This window comes from Ranitomeya imitator, chromosome 4, assembly GCF_032444005.1.
Source record: "Ranitomeya imitator isolate aRanImi1 chromosome 4, aRanImi1.pri, whole genome shotgun sequence".
Taxonomy (NCBI): domain Eukaryota; kingdom Metazoa; phylum Chordata; class Amphibia; order Anura; family Dendrobatidae; genus Ranitomeya; species Ranitomeya imitator.
Window position 1 is genome coordinate 487,411,828 of NC_091285.1, and position 24,913 is coordinate 487,436,740.

General features: G+C 44.2%; 1 protein-coding gene across 1 annotated transcript in view; it reads right to left on the bottom strand.

Annotated features, from left to right (window-relative positions):
* The window catches only part of UNC13C (unc-13 homolog C), a 1,145,854-nt gene that overhangs the window by 344,509 nt on the left and 776,432 nt on the right, over positions 1-24,913 (bottom strand). The window contains exons 23-24 of the mRNA XM_069765967.1: positions 24,718-24,861; positions 21,096-21,173 (exon numbers count right to left, since the gene is read on the bottom strand). Coding sequence (XP_069622068.1) covers positions 21,096-21,173; positions 24,718-24,861 — 222 coding nt within the window. The remainder of the gene's footprint in view (positions 1-21,095; positions 21,174-24,717; positions 24,862-24,913) is intronic.

Genomic DNA, 24,913 nt, shown 5'->3' on the forward strand with positions numbered 1-24,913 from the left:
AATTTTTAATTTTCCCAAGGGTACCAGGAGCAATTGGACCCCAAAAGTTGTTGTCCAATTTGTCCTGAGTACGCTGATACCCCATATGTGGGGAGGAACTACTGTTTGGGCACACGTTGGGGCTCGAAAGGGAAGTAGTGACGTTTTGGAATGCAGACTTTGATGGAATGTTCTGCTGGCATCATGTTCCATTTGCAGAGCCCCTGATGTGACTAAACAGTAGAAACCCCCCACAAGTGACCCCATTTTGGAAACTGTACCCCCTAAGGAACTTATCTAGTTGTGTGGTGAGAATTTTGAACCCCCACGTGCTTCACTAAAGTTTATAATGCCCAGGCGTGAAAATAAAAAATCCTGTTTTTTCCCACAAAAATGATATTTTAGTCCCCAATTTTTAATTTTCCCAAGGGTACCAGGAGAAATTGGACCCCAAAAGTTGTTGTCCAATTTGTCCTGAGTACGCTGATACCCCATATGTGGGGAGGAACTACTGTTTGGGCACACGTTGGGGCTCGAAAGGGAAGTAGTGACGTTTTGGAATGCAGACTTTGATGGAATGTTCTGCTGGCATCATGTTCCATTTGCAGAGCCCCTGATGTGACTAAACAGTAGAAACCCCCCACAAGTGACCCCATTTTGGAAACTGTACCCCCTAAGGAACTTATCTAGGTGTTTGGTGAGAAATTTGAACCCCCACGTGCTTCACTAAAGTTTATAATGCCCAGGCGTGAAAATAAAAAATCCTATTTTTTCCCACAAAAATGATATTTTAGTCCCCAATTTTTAATTTTCCCAAAGGTAACAGGAGAAATTGGACATCAAAAGTTGTTGTCCAAATTGTCCTGATTACGCTGGTACACCATATGTGGGAAAAAACTGTTTAGGCACACGTTGGGGCTCGAAAGGGAAGTTGTGACGTTTTGGAATGCAGAAATTGTCTGCGGTCGTCATGTTCCGTTTGCAGAGCCCCTGATGTGCCTAAACAGTAAAAAAAACCCACAAGTGACATCATTTTGGAACCTAGACCCCCCCCAAGGAACTTATCTAGATGTGCCCCCTTTTTGGAACTAATGTACGCTTTCTTGTAAAGTAAATTAGTAGTGCATGGAGGTGTGGTACAATCTGAAGCAATCCTTCATACACAGGCCAGGTTTTTCGGGGCAGGTGTCGCATTGATAAATGGTGTCCTTGCGTATTCCCCTTTTGTAACACACTCGGCACCTATTTTGCGGCTTACCTTTTCTGCCGGTTGGCGGGACCACCCCCAGAAAATGCTGGCCTGGTACGATACGGGCACCTTCAGTTCCGGAAGTACTGGGGCCCTCTCCTTCCGGAGTACCAAATATCAGGGCCTTAACCACTACCTCCTGGAACTGAAGGTACGACGTATCGGTGTGGCGTGCACATCGTAACAGCAGGAAAGCGTTGAGCATTGCCATTTGTACGATGTGGACGGCCAACTTTTTGTACCACACCTTGGCCTTTCTCAAAGCACTGTATGGTTGGAGGAGTTGATCAGAGAGATCAACCCCCCCCATGCTTTTGTTGTAGCCCAGTACACAGTCCGGTTTGCAGACCTGTGTAGAGGTACCCCGTACAGTGCTGAGGGCTCTGCCATCACCATGTATGGTGGTCAAGAGAAGGACATCCCTCTTGTCCTTGTACTTGACCACCAGCAGGTGGTCGCTACATTGGGCCTTGCTCTCACCTTTTCTGAGCATCTGCCGAAGTAGCATCTTTGGGAGGCCTCTCTGATTTTTGCGCACAGTACCGCAGGCTGCGGTACCTCACGCAGAGAGGGATTTGTAGAGTGGGATGCTGGTATAAAAGTTATCAGTATAGAGGTGATAACCTTTATCCAGCAGTGGGTGCACCAAATCCCACACGATCTTCCCACTCACTCCCAGGACAGGAGGACACTCAGGGGGTTCAATCCTGCTGTCCTTCCCTTCATACACTCTAAACCTGTGGATGTACCCTGAGGCACTCTCACACAGCTTGTAGTTTGATTCCGTACCTGGCCCTTTTGTTGGGCAGGTATTGACGGAATCCGAGCCGCCCCTTAAAATGGACCAAGGACTCATCCACGCAGATGTCCCTTTTGGGCACGTACACTTCAGAAAACTTTTTGTTGAAGTGTTCGATGACCGGCCGAACTTTGAACAGACGGTCAAAGTTGGGGTCATCTCGTGCGGGACACTGTGCATTATCGGAATAATGCAGGAATTTATGGATGGCCTCAAAACGTCTCCGAACCATGGCCATTCGGAATACTGGAGTGTTATATAAAACATCTACACTCCAATATTGCCGCATTTCTGGCTTCTTCACGATCCCCATGTGGAGGACCAGGCCCCAAAACTGCATCATTTCAACTGCGTCTACAGGAGACCAGTTGGAAAATGATGTACCGGGGTTTTGCTCCAAAAATTGACGAGCATACAAATTAGTTTGCTCCACCATGAGGTTAATAAAATCCTCAGAGAAAAAGACTTTGAAAAAGTCTGTTTCTGTGAGGCCCGTGGTGTCAAACTTGATTCCTGATTCTGCCACAAAATCAGGAATCAGTGGCTCGTAATTTTCGGGGGGCGAGGTCCATGTGGGTTCCGCAGTGGGGAGCGCTGGTTCAGGAGTGGTGGGGGCTGCCTCATCTTCTGTCCTGGGGAGTCTGCGTGGTGGTTCCGCAGGACCCGAGGAGGAAGAGGAGGAGGAGGAGGAAGAGGATGAAGAATCAGAAAAGTGAAGAAAAGTGGGATCCTCTCCCTCGCTATCAGTGTCGGAGGCAAGGAAAGCATATGCCTCCTCCAATGAATAGCGCTGTTGGGACGAACGGGACGAGCGGGACATTTTTGTGTGAATATGGTGATTGGGTGCACTTTATTGATAACTGTATGTGTATGTGTGGGGGGATAGTGATTTGTGCAAACTTATCTGAAAAGAAAATGCTAAAAGGAGAAGAAAAACCTGTAAAAAAAAAAAAAAGGCAGGCACAAACTCTGATAAGAGAACTGCGTCACTTATCAAAGTTTGGCGGCTGCGGGATGTGTGTACGGAGGTTGCGCAAAAAGGCTGAAGGGAAAAAAGCGAGCGCGAGAGTTGATCGGTGAACTGCGTCACCAATCAACGCTCGGCGGCTGTTAAATGGGCGCACGGAAGGAGGTGCAAAGGGGGGTAAAAAGAGGGGGAAGGGAGATGGGGGTGGAAGTGGGGATTGGGCAGGGATCAGTGATCAAAACGTACGGTTGTAGTCAGGTGGCGCAAAAGGGGGGTGAAAAAAAAAAAAAGGAAAACGGCAGGCACAAACTCTGATAAGTGAACTGCGTCACTTATCAAACTTTGGCGGCTGCGGAATGTGTGTACGGAGTTGGCGCAACGGGGGTGAGGGAAAAAAAGCGAGCGCGAGCGTTGATCGGTGAACTGCGTCACCAATCAACGTTCGGCGGCTGTTAAATGGGCGCACGGAAGGAGGTGCAAAGGGGGGTAAAAAGAGGGGGAAGGGAGATGGGGGTGGAAGTGGGGATTGGGCAGGGATCAGTGATCAAAACGTACGGTTGTAGTCAGGTGGCGCAAAAGGGGGGTGAAAAAAAAAAAAGGAAAACGGCAGGCACAAACTCTAAGTGAACTGCGTCACTTATCAAACTTTGGCGGCTGCGGAATGTGTGTACGGAGTTGGCGCAACGGGGGTGAGGGAAAAAAAGCGAGCGCGAGCGTTGATCGGTGAACTACGTCACCAATCAACGTTCGGCGGCTGTTAAATGGGCGCACGGAAGGAGGTGCAAAGGGGGGTAAAAAGAGGGGGAAGGGAGATGGGGGTGGAAGTGGGGATTGGGCAGGGATCAGTGATCAAAACGTACGGTTGTAGTCAGGTGGCACAAAAGGGGGGTGAAAAAAAAAAAAGGAAAACGGCAGGCACAAACTCTGATAAGTGAACTGCGTCACTTATCAAACTTTGGCGGCTGCGGAATGTGTGTACGGAGTTGGCGCAACGGGGGCGAGGGAAAAAAAGCGAGCGCGAGCGTTGATCGGTGAACTGCGTCACCAATCAACGCTCGGCGGCTACTAAATGTGCGCACGGAGGTGGCACAAATGGGGGTGGAGGGGGTAAAAAGAGGGGGAAGGGGGGATTGGGGTGGATGAACGGGGATTGGGGTGGATGAACGGGGATTGGGGTGGATGAACGGGGATTGGGGTGGATGAACGGGGATTGGGCAGGGATCAGGGATAAAACTTACGTTTAGTTGTCTTCTTTCTTTAGCAGGGATTGTGGTGCTACAGGCTGCTGTGGCACCACAATACCCAGCACGGCAGGGAGATCCAGGCACAAAATCCAGCAGGGAGATCCAGCAGTATGACCGCTCTGTAGGAATCCTCAGCTAGAATGAGGACCCTGCAGAGCGGTCATACACAGGTCAGGCAGGTGACACAGACAGGTCACAGAGCGGTCATGCTGCTGCTGTGACCTGTCATTGGTGGGATCGACCATAACATCGATCCCACCAATCAGAGCTTTCCTGGTGACCTGGCTGTGACCTGCCTAGGATCGGATCTGTTCGCGCCATCCTAGGCAGGTCACAGCCAGGTCACCTGCAGGGCACAGAGCGGTCACAGCGTGATCGCCGCTGCGCCCTGTGATTGGCGCGATCGACGATGACATCGATCGCACCAATTGGCTCCTGCAGGCCCTGCTGGGCCTGCACTGTGTCCTATCCTAGGATCGGTGCTATTAGAGCACCGATCCACGCAGGTTCCGGCAGGGCACCGCGCGGTAATACCGCGCGGTGCCCTGCGATTGGCGCGATCGATGCGATCGGCGATCGCGCCAATCCGGGGTGTTCTTGCCGGTGCCTGGCGTTGCCAGGCACCGGACCTAGGATCGAGTACATCGGTACTCGATCCTAGCCTGTGAGCTCATTGTTTCAGCCGCTCCGATTGGCTGAAACAATGAGAATGGCTGTGATTGGCTGTTCAGAATTGAACAGCCAATCACAGCGATCGAGAGGGCGGGTGGGCGGCGACAATGCCCTGGATGCCGAGGCCATCTCCCCCCAGGTGAGATGGCGTCGGAATTTTAATGCGATCACCGCGAGTCGCGGTATCGCATTAAAGGGCAGGACGTACTATCCCGTCAAGGGTCAGATAGGCCCAGGGCACCTCGACGGGATAGTACGTCCAAGGTCACAGAGGGGTTAAACACTGCAAAAATGAAAATGGGCGAATGCAATAGTTTGGGCACCCTTGGACATTTGTCTAATCAGATACATTTGAACATTATTTCAAACCTTAATTAGCCTGTTAGGGTTATGGGTATCAATATGAGGAAAGGCCAGGAGGTGCAAATTTATAAAAATCCAGCCTCTATTAACCTTGTGGCAAAAAAACAGCAGCCAAGGGATCTTCTAAGTAGCTACACAAAATGAAAATGGTGGAGGCACACAAAGCAGAAGAAGGCTATAAGAATATAGCAAATGAATTTCAAGTTGCCCTTTCCTCAGTTCGAAATGTAATTAAGAAATGGCAGTTAACAGGAACAGTTTAGGTCAAGATAAGACTCTGCACACGGTGCATTTTTGGTATGCTTTCATTGCGTTTTTTCCACTCGGAATTGGGCAAAAAATGCTAGGGGATTATTATGCCAGGTAATTCAATGAGAATTCTGAAGTGTTGTGCACATGATCAGTAATTTTTCTTTGAGTATTTGCAGTGCGTAAAAAATAATTGCGCATTCTCTGCAGATTCGCTGAGTTTTTGTTTAAATTTTTGGAAGTGCATTTGAACAGCAAGGTTGATTGCTGTTGAGGGGAACTAGAAAAAAAAAAAAATCTATAAATCTTCAGCAGAGCGAGTGTGAACGAGCTGAGTGTGTCCTGAGCGTAAGTGTGGACGGCGGTAAGTGTGACTTGTGATTCAGTGACTTTGGATTCAGGGAGTTTCCAGGGGAGGAATTGCTGTCTGATTTTTATTAATACTTTGTATTTATTTATTTTTTTTTTTTAATTGAACTGTTCTGTCTGGTGCAATCCCCATTAGGAAATGTGCTCCACGATTGTTAATGCCATCCAGTGCACATCTTGCCACATGTATGCAGTCCTTGAGCAGCCGATCGAGGGTGCATACTGCTGTGCGAGATGTGAGCACGTTGTGCATTTGGAAACCCAGATTCTGACTCTAAATGTGCAGCTGGCAACACTGAGATCCATAGACAATATGGAGAGGAGTCTTCTGCTCACGGAGCAGACGCTCAATGGGACAGATGAGGGGGGTGATGGTGGGATGGAGCTGCAGGACAATGAAGTAGCAAGCTGGGTGACAGTTAGGAAGCGGGGTAGAGGGAAGAGTGCCAGGGAGGCTAGTCCTGATCTGGAACACCCCAATAAGTTTGCTAAGTTGGCAGATGAGGGGGGTGCCAGTACAGGGGTAGCACTGCTGCAGCCAGGCATGTCCTCTGAAAGCCGGAGGAGTGACTGCTCCAGTAAGGAGGGAAATAGGAGAGCAGGGCAGGCCAGACAGGTGCTGGTAGTGGGGGACTCAATTATTAGGGGAACAGATAGGGCAATCTGTCACAAAGACAGGGATCGTCGAACGGTGTGCTGCCTACCTGGCGCTCGAGTCCGACACATCGCTGATCGGGTGGACAGATTATTGGGAGGGGCTGGTGAGGACCCAGCGGTCATGGTGCACATTGGCACTAATGACAAAGTTAGAGGTAGGTGGAAGGTCCTTAAAGATGATTTCAGGGAATTAGGCTGCAAGCTGAAAGCAAGGACCTCCAACGTGGTATTTTCCGAAATACTGCCGGTACCACGTGCCACGCCAGAGAGGCAACGGGAGATTAGGGAGGTTAATAAGTGGCTCAAGAATTGGTGTAGGAAAGAGGGGTTTGGGTTCCTGCAGAACTGGGCCGACTTCTCAGTTGGCTACAGGCTCTACGCTAGGGACGGGCTGCACCTCAATGGGGAGGGTGCAGCTGTGCTGGGGGAGAGAATGGCTAGAAGGTTGGAGGAGTGTTTAAACTAGGAATTGGGGGGGAGGGTATTCATTTTATAGGAGGGGAAGATAGTGCAGACAGAGACCTGGGCACAAATAAGGAAGTTGGGGGTGGCGGTGGCATGGGGGTTGGGGTCAGAACAGTTAATAATTTAAGAAATAGAAGTACAGAGAGGAACATAAAGTGCATGTATACTAATGCCAGAAGCCTCGCCAACAAAATGGACGAATTAGAACTAATGTTGTTGGAGCATAATTATGACATGGTGGGGATATCTGAAACGTGGCTGGATGAGAGCCATGACTGGGCTGTTAACTTGCAGGGCTACAGCCTGTTCAGAAATGACCGTACAGATAAGCGAGGGGGAGGGGTGTGTCTATCAAACCAGGGATTCAAGCTTCAGGAGGCTAATTTGCATATTCCAGGTGCCTTCTGGGAGAAGCGAAGTCTCCCTAAGCTAGAAGATCGTTGGGTACAGCCGGGACCAGCTGCTTCGAAAGCATCACCAAACCAGGGATTCAAGCTTCAGGAGGCTAATTTGCATATTCCAGGTGCCTTCTGGGAGAAGCGAAGTCTCCCTAAGCTTGAAGATCGTTGGGTACAGCCGGGACCAGCTGCTTCGAAAGCATCACCAAACCAGGGATTCAAGCTTCAGGAGGCTAATTTGCATATTCCAGGTGCCTTCTGGGAGAAGCGAAGTCTCCCTAAGCTTGAAGATCGTTGGGTACAGCCGGGACCAGCTGCTTCGAAAGCATCACCAAACCAGGGATTCAAGCTTCAGGAGGCTAATTTGCATATTCCAGGTGCCTTCTGGGAGAAGCGAAGTCTCCCTAAGCTTGAAGATCGTTGGGTACAGCCGGGACCAGCTGCTTCGAAAGCATCACCAAACCAGGGATTCAAGCTTCAGGAGGCTAATTTGCATATTCCAGGTGCCTTCTGGGAGAAGCGAAGTCTCCCTAAGCTTGAAGATCGTTGGGTACAGCCGGGACCAGCTGCTTCGAAAGCATCACCAAACCAGGGATTCAAGCTTCAGGAGGCTAATTTGCATATTCCAGGTGCCTTCTGGGAGAAGCGAAGTCTCCCTAAGCTTGAAGATCGTTGGGTACAGCCGGGACCAGCTGCTTCGAAAGCATCACCAAACCGCGCGCCTTACGGCGCGCGAATTTTTGCCTGTAGGACATTATTGCAAGAGAGCTTGGCTGAGTAGATTACACAAGAAGGAAAACACACAGCAAGTCAGCAGGATCTAGGAGCAACATGGCAGATGTGACAACCTACATGGTGAGCTGCAGCATGTGCTACATGTTCACAGATCGACCAGAAGAAGAATCCAATTTCACCTGTCAGAAGTGTAGACTAGTGGCCCTTTTAGAAGAAAAGGTGCGGGGTCTGGAAGAAAGAATAGCAACTTTGAAACTCATCAAAGAGAATGAAGACTTTCTAGACAGAACAGAAGCATCTCTACTGGTCACAGAAGGTGCAAAAAGTGTCAGAGAACCTCCAGAAGCAGATGAGTGGAAGCATGTGACCAAAAGAAGCAAGAAGACCATGGAGAAATCACCAACCACACAACTGAAGAACCGATATCAAATCTTTGTAGAGGATGAAGATGGCACACCTAAGAATGAAGCAATACCAGCAAGCAAAAAAGAAAAGGGCACACAGCAACAAGTGACAGCAAAAAGTACAGCCAAGAAGCAACGAAGAGTGGTGGTGGTGGGAGACTCACTACTGAGAGGCACCGAAGCAGCCATCTGCAGACCGGACATAACTGCAAGAGAAGTATGCTGCCTTCCAGGTGCGATGATCAAGGATGTGACCGATAGGATACCAAAGCTCTTCAGCTCCAAGGACGTCCACCCATTTCTTCTGATACATGTTGGCACCAATGACACGGCAAGGAAGGACCTACCGACAATCTGCAAGGACTTTGAAGAGTTGGGGAAGAAAGTAAAGGAACTGGATGCACAGGTAGTTTTTTCTTCTATCCTTCCAGTAGACGGGCATGGCACCAGGAGATGGAACAGGATCCTTGATGCAAACAACTGGCTAAGACGATGGTGCAGACAACAAGGATTTGGATTCCTGGACCACGGTGTGAATTACTGGTATGATGGACTCCTCGCCAGAGACGGACTACACCTCAACAAACCTGGGAAACACACATTCGCCAGAAGACTCGCTACACTCATCAGGAGGGCGTTAAACTAGAAGAAGAGGGGACGGGAAGAAAAACATTAGACTCGAACAAAGACGACCCAGGAAAACATACTCAGAAGGGAGGTAAGAACATTTCTAAAACAATCCACAGTGAGGAGATTGGAACAAAACAAAATCCTCTAAACTGCATGCTCGCAAACGCCAGAAGCCTGACAAACAAGATGGAAGAACTAGAAGCAGAAATATCTACAGGTAACTTTGACATAGTGGGAATAACCGAGACATGGTTAGATGAAAGCTATGACTGGGCAGTTAACTTACAGGGTTACAGTTTGTTTAGAAAGGATCGTAAAAATCGGAGAGGAGGAGGGGTTTGTCTCTATGTAAAGTCTTGTCTAAAGTCCACTTTATGGGAGGATATTAGCGAAGGGAATGAGGATGTCGAGTCCATATGGGTTGAAATTCATGGAGGGAAAAATGGTAACAAAATTCTCATTGGGGTCTGTTACAAACCCCCAAATATAACAGAAACCATGGAAAGTCTACTTCTAAAGCAGATAGATGAAGCTGCAACCCATAATGAGGTCCTGGTTATGGGGGACTTTAACCACCCGGATATTAACTGGGAAACAGAAACCTGTGAAACCCATAAAGGCAACAGGTTTCTGCTAATAACCAAGAAAAATTATCTTTCACAATTGGTGCAGAATCCAACCAGAGGAGCAGCACTTTTAGACCTAATACTATCTAATAGACCTGACAGAATAACAAATCTGCAGGTGGTTGGGCATTTAGGAAATAGCGACCACAATATTGTGCAGTTTCACCTGTCTTTCACTAGGGGGACTTGTCAGGGAGTCACAAAAACATTGAACTTTAGGAAGGCAAAGTTTGAACAGCTTAGAGATGCCCTTAATCTGGTAGACTGGGACAATATCCTCAGAAATGAGAATACAGATAATAAATGGGAAATGTTTAAGAACATCCTAAATAGGCAGTGTAAGCGGTTTATACCTTGTGGGAATAAAAGGACTAGAAATAGGAAAAACCCAATGTGGCTAAACAAAGAAGTAAGACAGGCAATTAACAGTAAAAAAAAAAGCATTTGCACTACTAAAGCAGGATGGCACCATTGAAGCTCTAAAAAACTATAGGGAGAAAAATACTTTATCTAAAAAACTAATTAAAGCTGCCAAAAAGGAAACAGAGAAGCACATTGCTAAGGAGAGTAAAACTAATCCCAAACTGTTCTTCAACTATATCAATAGTAAAAGAATAAAAACTGAAAATGTAGGCCCCTTAAAAAATAGTGAGGAAAGAATGGTTGTAGATGACGAGGAAAAAGCTAACATATTAAACACCTTCTTCTCCACGGTATTCACGGTGGAAAATGAAATGCTAGGTGAAATCCCAAGAAACAATGAAAACCCTATATTAAGGGTCACCAATCTAACCCAAGAAGAGGTGCGAAACCGGCTAAATAAGATTAAAATAGATAAATCTCCGGGTCCGGATGGCATACACCCACGAGTACTAAGAGAACTAAGTAATGTAATAGATAAACCATTATTTCTTATTTTTAGTGACTCTATAGCGACAGGGTCTGTTCCGCAGGACTGGCGCATAGCAAATGTGGTGCCAATATTCAAAAAGGGCTCTAAAAGTGAACCTGGAAATTATAGGCCAGTAAGTCTAACCTCTATTGTTGGTAAAATATTTGAAGGGTTTCTGAGGGATGTTATTCTGGATTATCTCAATGAGAATAACTGTTTAACTCCATATCAGCATGGGTTTATGAGAAATCGCTCCTGTCAAACCAATCTAATCAGTTTTTATGAAGAGGTAAGCTATAGGCTGGACCACGATGAGTCATTGGACGTGGTATATCTTGATTTTTCCAAAGCGTTTGATACCGTGCCGCACAAGAGGTTGGTACACAAAATGAGAATGCTTGGTCTGGGGGAAAATGTGTGTAAATGGGTTAGTAACTGGCTTAGTGATAGAAAGCAGAGGGTGGTTATAAATGGTATAGTCTCTAACTGGGTCGCTGTGACCAGTGGGGTACCGCAGGGGTCAGTATTGGGACCTGTTCTCTTCAACATATTCATTAATGATCTGGTAGAAGGTTTACACAGTAAAATATCGATATTTGCAGATGATACAAAACTATGTAAAGCAGTTAATACAAGAGAAGATAGTATTCTGCTACAGATGGATCTGGATAAGTTGGAAACTTGGGCTGAAAGGTGGCAGATGAGGTTTAACAATGATAAATGTAAGGTTATACACATGGGAAGAGGGAATCAATATCACCATTACACACTGAACGGGAAACCACTGGGTAAATCTGACAGGGAGAAGGACTTGGGGATCCTAGTTAATGATAAACTTACCTGGAGCAGCCAGTGCCAGGCAGCAGCTGCCAAGGCAAACAGGATCATGGGGTGCATTAAAAGAGGTCTGGATACACATGATGAGAGCATTATACTGCCTCTGTACAAATCCCTAGTTAGACCGCACATGGAGTACTGTGTCCAGTTTTTGGCACCGGTGCTCAGGAAGGATATAATGGAACTAGAGAGAGTACAAAGGAGGGCAACAAAATTAATAAAGGGGATGGGAGAACTACAATACCCAGATAGATTAGCGAAATTAGGATTATTTAGTCTAGAAAAAAGACGACTGAGGGGCGATCTAATAACCATGTATAAGTATATAAGGGGACAATACAAATATCTCGCTGAGGATCTGTTTATACCAAGGAAGGTGACGGGCACAAGGGGGCATTCTTTGCGTCTGGAGGAGAGAAGGTTTTTCCACCAACATAGAAGAGGATTCTTTACTGTTAGGGCAGTGAGAATCTGGAATTGCTTGCCTGAGGAGGTGGTGATGGCGAACTCAGTCGAGGGGTTCAAGAGAGGCCTGGATGTCTTCCTGGAGCAGAACAATATTGTATCATACAATTATTAGGTTCTGTAGAAGGACGTAGATCTGGGGATTTATTATGATGGAATATAGGCTGAACTGGATGGACAAATGTCTTTTTTCGGCCTTACTAACTATGTTACTATGTTACTATGTTACTATATGTAAAATCATCCTTAAAACCCATCCTGCGCGATAATATAGGTGAATTTAATGAAAATGTAGAATCCCTGTGGGTGGAGATAAGGGGAGGGGGAAAAAATAATAAATTACTGATAGGGGTTTGTTATAAATCTCCAAAAATAATGGAAGCAATGGAGAATATCCTCGTAAAGCAAATAGATGAAGCTGCGACTCAAGGAGAAGTCATTATTATGGGGGACTTCAACTACCCTGAAATAGATTGGGGAATAGAAACCTGCAGTTCCAGCAAAGGTAATCAGTTTTTGACAATTATGAGAGACAATTACCTTTCACAACTGGTTCAGGACCCAACAAGAAGGGGGGCACTGCTAGACCTAATATTAACCAACAGGCCAGACCGCATATCAAATATAAGGGTTGGGGGTCACTTGGGAAATAGCGATCACAAAATAATAAGTTTTCAAGTATCCTTTAAAAAGATGTGTAGTAGAGGGGTTACAAGGACACTAAACTTCAGGAGGGCAAATTTCCAACGGATGAGAGAGGATCTTGGTGCAATTAACTGGGACGATATCCTGAGACACAAAAATACACAAAGAAAATGGGAGACGTTTATTAGCATCCTGGATAGGACCTGTGCACAGTATATACCGTATGGGAATAAACATACTAGAAATAGGAGGAAACCAATATGGCTAAATAGAGCTGTAAGGGGCGCAATAAGTGACAAAAAGAAAGCATTTAGAGAATTAAAGGAAGTAGGTAGTGAGGAGGCATTAAATAAATACAGAAAATTAAATAAATTCTGTAAAAAGCAAATCAAGACAGCAAAGATTGAGACAGAGAGACTCATTGCCAGAGAGAGTAAAAATAATCCTAAAATATTCTTTAACTACATAAATAGTAAGAAACTAAAAAATGATAGTGTTGGCCCCCTTAAAAATAGTCTGGGTGAGATGGTGCATGAGGATGAGGAAAAAGCCAATATGCTAAATGACTTTTTTTCATCAGTATTTACACAAGAAAATCCCATGGCAGACAAAATGTCTAGTGATAAAAATTCCCAATTAAATGTCACCTGCTTAACCCAGCAGGAAGTGCGGCGGCGTCTAAAGATCACTAAAATTGACAAATCTCCGGGCCCGGATGGGATACACCCTCGAGTACTGCAGGAATTAAGTACAGTCATTGATAGACCATTATTTTTAATCTTTAAAGACTCCATAATAACAGGGTCTGTGCCACAGGACTGGCGTATAGCAAATGTGGTGCCAATATTCAAAAAGGGGACAAAAACTGAACTCGGAAATTATAGGCCAGTAAGCTTAACCTCTACTGTGGGTAAAATACTGGAGGGCATTCTAAGGGATGCTATACTGGAGTATCTGAAGAGGAATAACCTCATGACCCAGTATCAGCACGGGTTTACTAGGGACCGTTCATGTCAGACTAATTTGATCAGTTTCTATGAAGAGGTAAGTTCCAGATTGGACCAAGGGAACCCAGTGGATGTAGTGTATATGGACTTTTCAAAAGCTTTTGATACGGTGCCACACAAAAGGTTGATACATAAAATGAGAATAATGGGGATAGGGGAAAATATGTGCAAGTGGGTTGAGAGCTGGCTCAGGGATAGGAAACAAAGGGTGGTTATTAATGGAGCACACTCGGACTGGGTAGCGGTTAGCAGTGGGGTACCACAGGGGTCAGTATTGGGCCCTCTTCTTTTTAACATATTTATTAATGACCTTGTAGGGGGCATTCAGAGTAGAATTTCAATATTTGCAGATGACACTAAACTCTGCAGGGTAATCAATACAGAGGAGGACAATTTTATATTACAGGATGATTTATGTAAACTAGAAGCTTGGGCTGATAAATGGCAAATGAGCTTTAATGGGGATAAATGTAAGGTCATGCACTTGGGTAGAAGTAATAAGATGTATAATTATGTGCTTAATTCTAAAACTCTGGGCAAAACCGTCAATGAAAAAGACCTGGGTGTATGGGTGGATGACAAACTTAAATTCAGTGGCCAGTGTCAGGCAGCTGCTACAAAGGCAAATAAAATAATGGGATGCATTAAAAGAGGCATAGATGCTCATGAGGAGAACATAATTTTACCTCTATACAAGTCACTAGTTCGACCACACTTAGAATACTGTGCACAGTTCTGGTCTCCGGTGTTTAAGAAAGACATAGCTGAACTGGAGCGGGTGCAGAGAAGAGCGACCAAGGTTATTAGAGGACTGGGGGGTCTGCAATACCAAGATAGGTTATTACACTTGGGGCTATTTAGTTTGGAAAAACGAAGACTAAGGGGTGATCTTATTTTAATGTATAAATATATGAGGGGACAGTACAAAGACCTTTCTGATGATCTTTTTAATCATAGACCTGAAACAGGGACAAGGGGGCATCCTCTGCGGTTGGAGGAAAAAAGGTTTAAGCATAATAACAGACGCGGATTCTTTACTGTAAGAGCAGTGAGACTATGGAACTCTCTGCCGTATGATGTTGTAATGAGTGATTCATTACTTAAATTTAAGAGGGGACTGGATACCTTTCTGGAAAAGTATAATGTTACAGGGTATATACACTAGATTCCTTGATAGGGCGTTGATCCAGGGAACTAGTCTGATTGCCGTATGTGGAGTCGGGAAGGAATTTTTTTCCCCAATGTGGAGCTTACTCTTTGCACATGGGTTTTTTTTGCCTTCCTCTGGATCAACATGTTAGGTTAGGCTATGGGTTGAACTAGATGGACATATAGTCTTCCTTCAACCTTAATAACTATGTAACTATGTATGTAACTATGTAACCTTCTCATGGTGTTTCCCATGCTGTTATCAGTGTGACAGTACGAGAAACAATGACGAGGCAGTTGTGATACATGGTAACGTTACCGCCGGCAGATCGTTACCGTCGGTCAGAGTGCTGCAGGGTCATGCTGTCAGATGTCAGGGTGACTCACAGATGTGACAGGTGGTAAAAAGCTTACAGCAGATCACAGGCATTTACTGATAAAAGACTATTACTCCCATCAGCCTACACCTGCTCTCATTGATTACAGTGGGAGCAGTCAAAGTACATACTCACCTTACACCTAATCCCTATCTCATGCAAAAAATGAAAAATAAAAAAACACCATAAACTGTACTAACCTTAACACCTAAGCCCTGATGCCTATGTCACCTGGAAAAGAGAAAAAATAATAAACCGTCATATCTCTCACCTATCTGCCGTAATCCATAATGTTCCATAATTCAGATTACTTGTTGAGCAGTCACATCAACTGATGCAACTGGTCTGCCCCGCAGCTTGCGACACACTGATTGGAGCATGTAATAACCCCTGCAGTGTGTGCGCTGAGCTGTGGTGAAAAAGTTCACTGGAGCTCATCAGCTGATGAGCCTCAGTGATTTCACTTACGGCACCACTACTGCATGAGAAATTTCTCACGCAGCAGAGGTGCCGCAAGTGAGATCACTGGGGCTCATCAGCTGATGAACTCTGGTGAACTTTCTCACCACAGCTCAGCGCACACAATGCAGGAGTGATTTCCCACTCCTGTCAGTGTGAAACTGCTATTCCTGAGAGCAAAAAAAAATCTCTATATTGTCCCCAGATTTCCCCCGGAACACCGAACATTAAAACGGACTTCCAGGAGAAGTCCATGTTCGGAGTTTAGCACAGATGGGGTCCCGTACGAACCCTAAACTTTTAAGTTTGGGTTTGCTCATCTCTTAATACCTAGTGTGAGAAAGGCCTTTAGCTGCTTAGAGGTTACATTGGATTCTTTTGTGACCTCTCAGACTTTTATATTCCTTGCTATTGACCTTTTTGGGGATGGTATTTAATGGTCTTGAATGTCCTCCATTTGCACACAATCTGTATGACTATGGATTAGAGGAGTCTAATTTTTTTTAGAGATGGTTTAGTAAACTTTCTAGTTTAGCATCAAATACTCTTCTTCCGAGATCCTGAGAAATCTCTTTTTCTTGCCAATCCGAAGTCTACTTCCACAAACATGGATTGTGAAGATTAGACTTTGATAAATCTCTGTTCCTTAAATATAACAGTAGAGGGAATAAATGGCTAGCACTCGACTAGAGATTGTATGTAAGGTGCCAGTGAACGGAATCAATAATCCCATCGATAAGTCAAGTCTATAATCACTGCACTCATAACAGGAAATTTTTGCTTCAAGTGAATATTTTTATTAATAGAAGCTTCTCCCCGCTTACGCATATTATTGCCATCTCTCTCACCTTACCACCAACATCGACTCATACTCCTGCCTACCCTGTGATTTCGTTGGATCTCTATGTGCATGTTTCATTGACTGCATTGCGGCCCCAGCTCTGCTTCCACTTAAAGTGCCATATATCCTACGATCAATCCTGCGAATCCAGTGCATATCAGATCCAGTGTGGACATACCCATCATATTTACCTTTTCCCAAAGGAGATGTACAAGTATGACTTATTGAAGTAACATTACAATGCGACATTGTGATTAAGGCCACAGAGTTGCTGAAACATCAAATTGCCTGTCGCTTATCACCTATTAATAAAAATATTCTCTTGAAGCAAATATTTCCTGTTATGAGTGCAGTGATTATAGACTTGACTTATCAATGGGATTATTGATTCCTTTGAAGATTTGCCTTAAATATAACAGTTCGCCCACTCACAACTGAATGTTATCCCAATGATAAAAAAGAGCAGACTCCAATTGTACCTTCAATTATCTGTTAATCCTAAATATTTACATACTTTTTCTCATTCCATGTGATATTGGAACCATTTTCCTTAATAAAAAATTGACAGATTCATACTTGTTATTAATTTGTTTAATTTGGTTCTCTATAGTATCTATTTACAGGACTTGTGTGAAAATCTTAAGTAGTTTTAGGTAAAATTTATGCAAAATGTGAAAAATGTGGAAGAGTTTATAACAGCACAGATCATTTCTGTGTTTCCTTGCTGCACACTCCCAGTCTTTTCCCATACAGTAGTATCTCCCATTTTCAAAGCGCAAAGTCTAACAGAGCTATCAAAATAATGAGACACTGGAAAGCCCAACTTCAGCCTAGCCTTTCTTTTCTCAAAGAGCTTTCATCGCTAAACTCAACAGGAATTTGTTTTACATTTCCCAATTACAAATTTTTGAGAAAGGTTTTAGATTTTAGTTTTCTTTTATGTAATTAATTTTCCCTAGAGGTGAAAATTATTTTCAAAACAAAACTCTATCTTCCATCTAGATAAATAATGCATAACCAAAACTATGAAAGCCACCAATCACACCTTTTGAAGACAGAAGTTTCTCAGTTTCTGAAAAAGAGTGTTAGATGTTTGAGTGTGTAGTAATTCCCTAGAGACCGTTTGTGAGCCATTTCTACAGTAGTTTGCAGTTACAGTGCTAAAAAATATTTGTACTTTAGGTATTTTAAAATATTCTCTGCAATGTTTAAGGTATAATTTTATATAGCACACACTAACGTTTACAGAAGCTCTTTAACTAATTAGAGCATTCCCATCAATCAGTGATTAATTGACATTAAGGGTATGTGCACACGTTGCGGATTCTCTGCGGATCCGCAGCGTTTTTTGAGGTGCAGAAACGCTGCAGATCTGCAATTCATTTACAGTACAATGTAAATCAATGAGAAAAAAGAAGCTGTGCACACTTTGCGGAAAATCCGCTGCGGTTTAAAAGAAGGAGCATGTCACTTCTTTTTTGTGAATCTGCAGCGTTTTTGTACCCATTCCATTATAGAAAACTGCAGGGGTAAAAAACACAGCAAATCCGCAAGAACACCGCAGCAAAAATGCACAAAAACGCTGCAGAACCGCACAAAAAATGCGACAAATCCACAGGTGCGTTTTCTGCCAGGAGAGGCAGAATCATAGTAACATAGTAACATAGTAACATAGTTAGTAAGGCCGAAAAAAGACATTTGTCCATCCAGTTCAGCCTATATTCCATCATAATAAATACCCAGATCTACGTCCTTCTACAGAACCTAATAATTGTATGATACAATATTGTTCTGCTCCAGGAAAACATCCAGGCCTCTCTTGAACCCCTCGACTGAGTTCGCCATCACCACCTCCTCAGGCAAGCAATTCCAGATTCTCACTGCCCTAACAGTAAAGAATCCTCTTCTATGTTGGTGGAAAAACCTTCTCTCCTCCAGACGCAAAGAATGCCCCCTTGTGCCCGTCACCTTCCTTGGTATAAACAGATCCTCAGCGAGATATTTGTATTGTCCCCTTATATACTTATACATGGTTATTAGATCGCCCCTCAGTCGTCTTTTTTCTAGACTAAATAATCCTAATTTCGCTAATCTATCTGGGTATTGTAGTTCTCCCATCCCCTTTATTAATTTTGTTGCCCTCCTTTGTACTCTCTCTAGTTCCATTATATCCTTCCTGAGCACCGGTGCCCAAAACTGGACACAGTACTCCATGTGCGGTCTAACTAGGGATTTGTACAGAGGCAGTATAATGCTCTCATCATGTGTATCCAGACCTCTTTTAATGCACCCCATGATCCTGTTTGCCTTGGCAGCTGCTGCCTGGCACTGGCTGCTCCAGGTAAGTTTATCATTAACTAGGATCCCCAAGTCCTTCTCCCTGTCAGATTTACCCAGATTTACCCAATCCACACCAGAAATTCCTAAAGCCCCCGTCTCACATAGCGAGATCGCTAGCGAGATCGCTGCTGAGTCACAAGTTTTGTGACGCAACAGCGATCTCAGTAGCGATCTCGCTATGTGTGACACGTACCAGCGATCAGGCCCCTGCTGTGAGATCGCTGGTCGTGTCGGAATGGCCTGGGCCATTTTTTGATCGTTGAGGTCCCGCTGACATCGCTGAATCGTCGTGTGTGACGCCGATTCAGCGATGTCTTCACTGGTAACCAGGGTAAACATCGGGTAACTAAGCGAAGGGCCGCGCTTAGTAACCCGATGTTTACCCTGGTTACCAGCGTTACAGTAAAAAAAAAAAAACGCTACATACTTACCTATCGCTGTCTGTCCTCGGTGCTCTGCTTCTCTGCACTGGCTGTGAGCGCCGGTCAGCCGGAAAGCAGAGCGGTGACGTCACCGCTCTGCTTTCCGGCCGCTGTGCTCACAGCCAGACCAGAGAAGCAGAGCACCGAGGACAGACAGCGATAGGTAAGTATGTAGCGTTTGTTTTTTTTACTTTAACGCTGGTAACCAGGGTAAACATCGGGTTACTAAGCGCGGCCCTGCGCTTAGTTACCCGATGTTTACCCTGGTTACCGGGGACCTCGGGATCGTTGGTTGCTGGAGAGCTGTCTGTGTGACAGCTCTCCAGCGATCAAACAGCGACGCTGCAGCGATCCGGATCGTTGTCGGTATCGCTGCAGCGTCGCTATGTGTGACGGGGCCTTAAGGCTAATCCGCAACGTGTGCACATAGGCTTACTGTAGCTTGTTTTTCTCTTCACTATGACCTTACATAGAAGCTGCAGTGTGTAAACTAATCAGTCCAGCCACTGCAGAAAATTAGAATGCAAACTCCAGCAGCTATAGAAAAGAGAAGGGGAACTTGTCTACATTAGTCAAACATGACAATCTAGCTTTCTTTCAAAAAGGTCAAAAAAGTATTCACCAATAGCTGAATGTATTTTTCAGAGCTGTAGCCCAGTTCCCACAAAATATAATTAAAGAATTGGAACTGGCAAAGAGCATTAGAAAAATAGTAGTATGAGAAGAGTGCCAGAATGAGAAGAATAACTTTTATGCTTCGGTCAGATGAACAAATTGAACCAAACATACAGCACCACATTTCTTTACAAACCAATAGTCACGCATCCTCTGCAAACTAATATACTGAGCAGAGAAAATCTTGAGGCCTCATAGGAAATTAGTGGACCAAATTGATTTACCCCTATGGACCCCAAGCTGCAATCCAGTTCAAATAAATGCATTACAGGGGCCCAATCAGCCGGACCGGGCCCCTTACCCCTATGGTTAACCATTTAGATAGCATAGTTGTGGTTCAATATTGCATGAAGAGGATTATACTGTTACACTGAAAGCTAGAACCAATCACAGAAATTAACAGCGGAGATCTACTATATAAGGAGCAGGCTCAATGAGTGAGCTTGCTTCATCGAAATCCTCCCGACTTCTGTCTACAGCTCCAGTAATATTGTATATATATTAAATATCAACAGAAAAAATAGCAGGTGCTAATAAGTCTCATAAAATAAACCTTTTATTAAAATATTTAAAAAAATGAAGAAAATAGAGATTCAAATACATGAAGAGTATCCAAAATAGGGCCACAACTCTACATGAATATGTATGTAAAAAGATACAAACGATGCACAGGAGCAAACGCATGGATCCAAAATTATTACAAATTAAAAAGACCAGCAAAGTACTTACATCATGTGATGCACCTAAATAGGGATGTGCATAGTGTGGTTACCAAACCCTCACGCGCGTTTAACCCAAGCTTCATCAGGGGGGGCGTCTCTATTTTTTTCATATTGTTCTAATATTTTCCATAAAATGTATATTTTATGAGACTTATTAGAACCTCCTATTTTGTCTGTTGGCATTCTTGCAGTGCATCTCCGTATGTGGTCTTTACATATCACATGCTCACTGTTGTGTTGGAATTAAGCATTGTGTATAGTGCAACAACGGTCAGTGTGACATGACAATAATAGTGTAACATGGCATCTCTATCACCTATCTGTACACAGCCATGTTGCCGAAAGCATCTCAAATGCAAATTCATTAGAGTTTTTTGTTTTTGCATACAAATCCAGATTGGAAATCCTTTTTAGCTTCGTTAATAAAACACAACAAAACTCCCGCACTTTGTACTTACCACATTTTCTTTGCCGCAGTACAATCCGAAATCATTGGATATAATTGCAGCGTACTGAAGAAGCACTTTGTTGATGGTCTAAAATAAAAGCATATATAATAATTGCAGTAGAATAGCAGCATGTACGTTGTGCACTGATATTTTTTGTAACCACTCAAACAGCTTCAAACCTACATTGGCATACATTCAAATTGAACTGCGCTATGAAAAAATAAAATGTAAACCTGCTCAAAAAAATCGTTCAGTACATTGACGACATGAAGACAGTGCAGGGAAGGGCAGCGCAGTGCTATGACATGCGACTGCAGCATTCAATGTTCTACAACTCTAGTATATCACTATGAAAAACTTCAGTTTATGGATGTAATGAGATTGCCCTCATAAAGATTGATGGTTTATTGATTTAATATATTCTTCAATGTCTTATTGGTAGGAATTTAAATTCTGGGACCATTATTGATTACAAAAAAAAGATGTCACAGCACTCTCTTTATTACTATAATAGTTCTGTAAGTCATCTAGAATGCATTGCCTAATTCATAACACAGTGACACAGTGACACAGTGCCACCTCAGGAGTAGTAGTCTATTCATTAGGAGCCAAAATTCAATGATCGCTTTATTCTTACCATTGGCAGAGCTCCCAATGGACCAATCAGACATTAAGAGTATAGCCAACGGAATTAAAATAGCATATCTTATTAACTGATTGATATATCTAATGGACTGATAATCTAATACCGTCAATGTATGTGTGAACCCTTTTTAATCACTTGAAGTATATATGTTCTTTGCGTTTTTGCAAGGGTTTCCAAAACTATTAGACTGCTACAGACCACACATATAATAAGAATAGCGTTTGAATTAAGGGCATTAGAGAAATAATACTGCATATTACTAAAGTCTTAATATAGAGCTGATATATCCCAGTGGTAGCCAGTTGTCTTCACAACAGTCAAACTGCATTTGTGGAGCATCGCTCATCTAGTAGTGGCTAGAGTTGAGCAAATTTCTTCTTCCTCACTTATTCGGCAAGCTACAGTGCTTGCCAAATAAGCTACAGCGCTTGCCAAATAAGCTGCAGAGGGAACCCGGCAGCATAAGTACATGTGGGGATTCCCTAGCAACCAGGCAACCCCCACATGTGCTCAGGCTGGCCAACAGATGTAAATCATTCAGCTGCGGCAATAAAAACTAAAGAGGACACCCGAGCGTGCTTGGGAAATCTCGAGTAACGAGTATATTTGCTCATCACTAATCATGGACTATGCGACTTGGAACCGTGAAGCAGTACCCCTAAGAAACTCTTCGGCTAAGAGTATTGCCCAGAACCTGAAGAAATTCACTCAACTCTAGTAGTGGCATTCATAACATTCCCTGGTGTTACCCATTCAGTACAGTGCAATACCCTACCACATATAACCAATTCTCTTTTTCTAGGTCAATAGCTTTTCATCAAGTCTATATACATGAGATTGTTCCCCCCTATGTGCATTATCTTTTCTCTTTTACCAGAGCAGCGTGTATAATATATAAATGTAATATAAATCTGGAATTTTTTCAATAGCATGTAACAGAATTTTGTTAATAAAAAATTTGTTGTATTTAAGGACTTTTTTCTATAATCTGGTAAATCTGTTAAAGAAGCACTTCTATTATTTTATTCACTAAAGCTATATATATGTAAGAGTAGTGTAGTATCAGTGTCTTCTCTAGTATCAGCACTCTACCACTCCTCTTCTGAGTCACGTGATGGTGATTCAGACTATATGGATAACATTGCAGTCTATGGGTTCAGTTCATCAAAGCCTTTATGGCAGTATTCTGGAGTAAAAAGCTTTGAAAAGTTGCATAATGTTGGCTCAGCCCAAGGCTGTGTTAAAGGTTTGTGACTTTAATCATTTTCACATTATTTTCACCTGGTGGAGCGTTGGTGGGATAGGGGCATGGCGACTGCTGGTCATCAAATTTATGACAAGCAGCAGTGTTTTCAATGCTACAAATCTTACTCCAGCAGGGACTGGAGTAGGATTTGTGATGAGGTGCACAGAAAGGTGTACAGCGTAAGCCTCTTCATGAATCAGGAGCATCTGACTACAGCACACTCCTCATAATCAGTGGTGTGAACAATGGTGGTTTCGAGGAATTAAGCCCCATATGTGAGCCAGAAGTCTCTTTTAGGCTACGTTCACATTAGTGTTGCGCCGCTGTTGCGTCGGCGACGCAGCGGCGACACAGCGGCGACGCGCCCCTATGTTTAACATAGGGGACGCGTGCGTTTTTTGGGTGGCGTTTTTCGCCACGTGCGTCGTTTCCGACGCTAGCGTCGGACGCAAGAAAATGCAACAAGTTGCATTTTCTGTGCGTCCGATTTTCGTCAAAGACGCAGGGCGGCGCAACGCTAATGTGAACGTAGCCTTACAACATAATTCAATGGAGCCTTGTTCTTCCGCTTCATAGGCCTTCTTGTGACAGCCACTTCCATGTCACACACAGCGCAGCAAGATCTGGAAAGTCTGATTAACCTTCACGTGACTTAAGGTACCTTCACACTGAGCAACTTTGCAATGAGAACGACAACGATCCGTGACGTTGCAGCATCCTGGATAGCGATCTCGTTGTGTTTGACACGCAGCAGCGATCTGGATCCCGCTGTGATATCACTGGTCGGAGCTAGGAGTCCAGAACTTTTTTTCGTCATCAGGTCGGCGTGTATCGCCATGTTTGACATCAAAAGCAATGATGCCAGCAATGTTTTACATGGAGCTAACAACCAGCGAGAACGATAAGTGAGTCACTGGATCGCTCCTGCATCGTTCTGGAGTTGCTGTGTTTGACGTCTCCTAGCGACCTAAACAGCGACGCTGCAGCGATCGGCTCGTTGTCTATATCGCTGCAGCGTCGCTGAGTGTGATGGTACCTTAAGAAGAGTAGCAAAAAAGTACTGGATACCAGAGAAGATAGCGAACAATGAGTATATTGGCACACTACCAATCAACTACACTAACATTTACACAAGCTTGGGGCATATCAAAAACTGAAGGGAGTGCGTCTTTAAGCCCCAGTCACACAAAGCGAGATCGCTAGCGAGATCGCTGCTGAGTCACAAGTTTTGTGACGCAACAGCGACCTCAGTAGCGATCTCGCTATGTGTGACACGTAGCAGCGACCAGGCCCCTGCTGTGAGATCGCTGGTCGTTTCGGAATGGCCTGGACCTTTTTTTGATCGTTGAGGTCCCGCTGGGTAGCACACATCGCTGTGTTTGACACCTTACCAATGACCTCATGACAGGACGTCCCTCATTGAGGTCTGAATCGTCATGAAATAGCTGCCATGTGACATCGTTGTACAGGTCGCTACAGGTCGCCGCATCGCTGCTGCGTCGTTGGGGAGATCTCACAGTTTGACATCTCACCAGAGACCACATAGCGACGCAGCAACGATCCCTGACAGGTCGTATCGTTGTCGGGATCGCTGTAGCGTCGCTAAGTGTGACGGGGCCTTTAAGTTGTAAATGGAGCAGGGAGTAATAATGGGATGAGATGATGCAGCTGACAGCAGGAAATCCTTTCTGCATCACTTGCTATACACATAGATGGAACAACCACACATTGACGTTTACCTTTGCAAATCTCCTCATTAAATGAGAAAGCGCTTCCGGATTAGGGCACTCCAGTTTCTTGATAATCTCAAAGCTTTGATTTAATTGTGTAAAGACGTCAACAACTGAGCAGGAAAACAAGGCATGTTCTGAGGTGGCCTGGAACTGAAAAGAACAAAGGAAAGAACTGAGAGAATATTTCTTACATTACATTAGA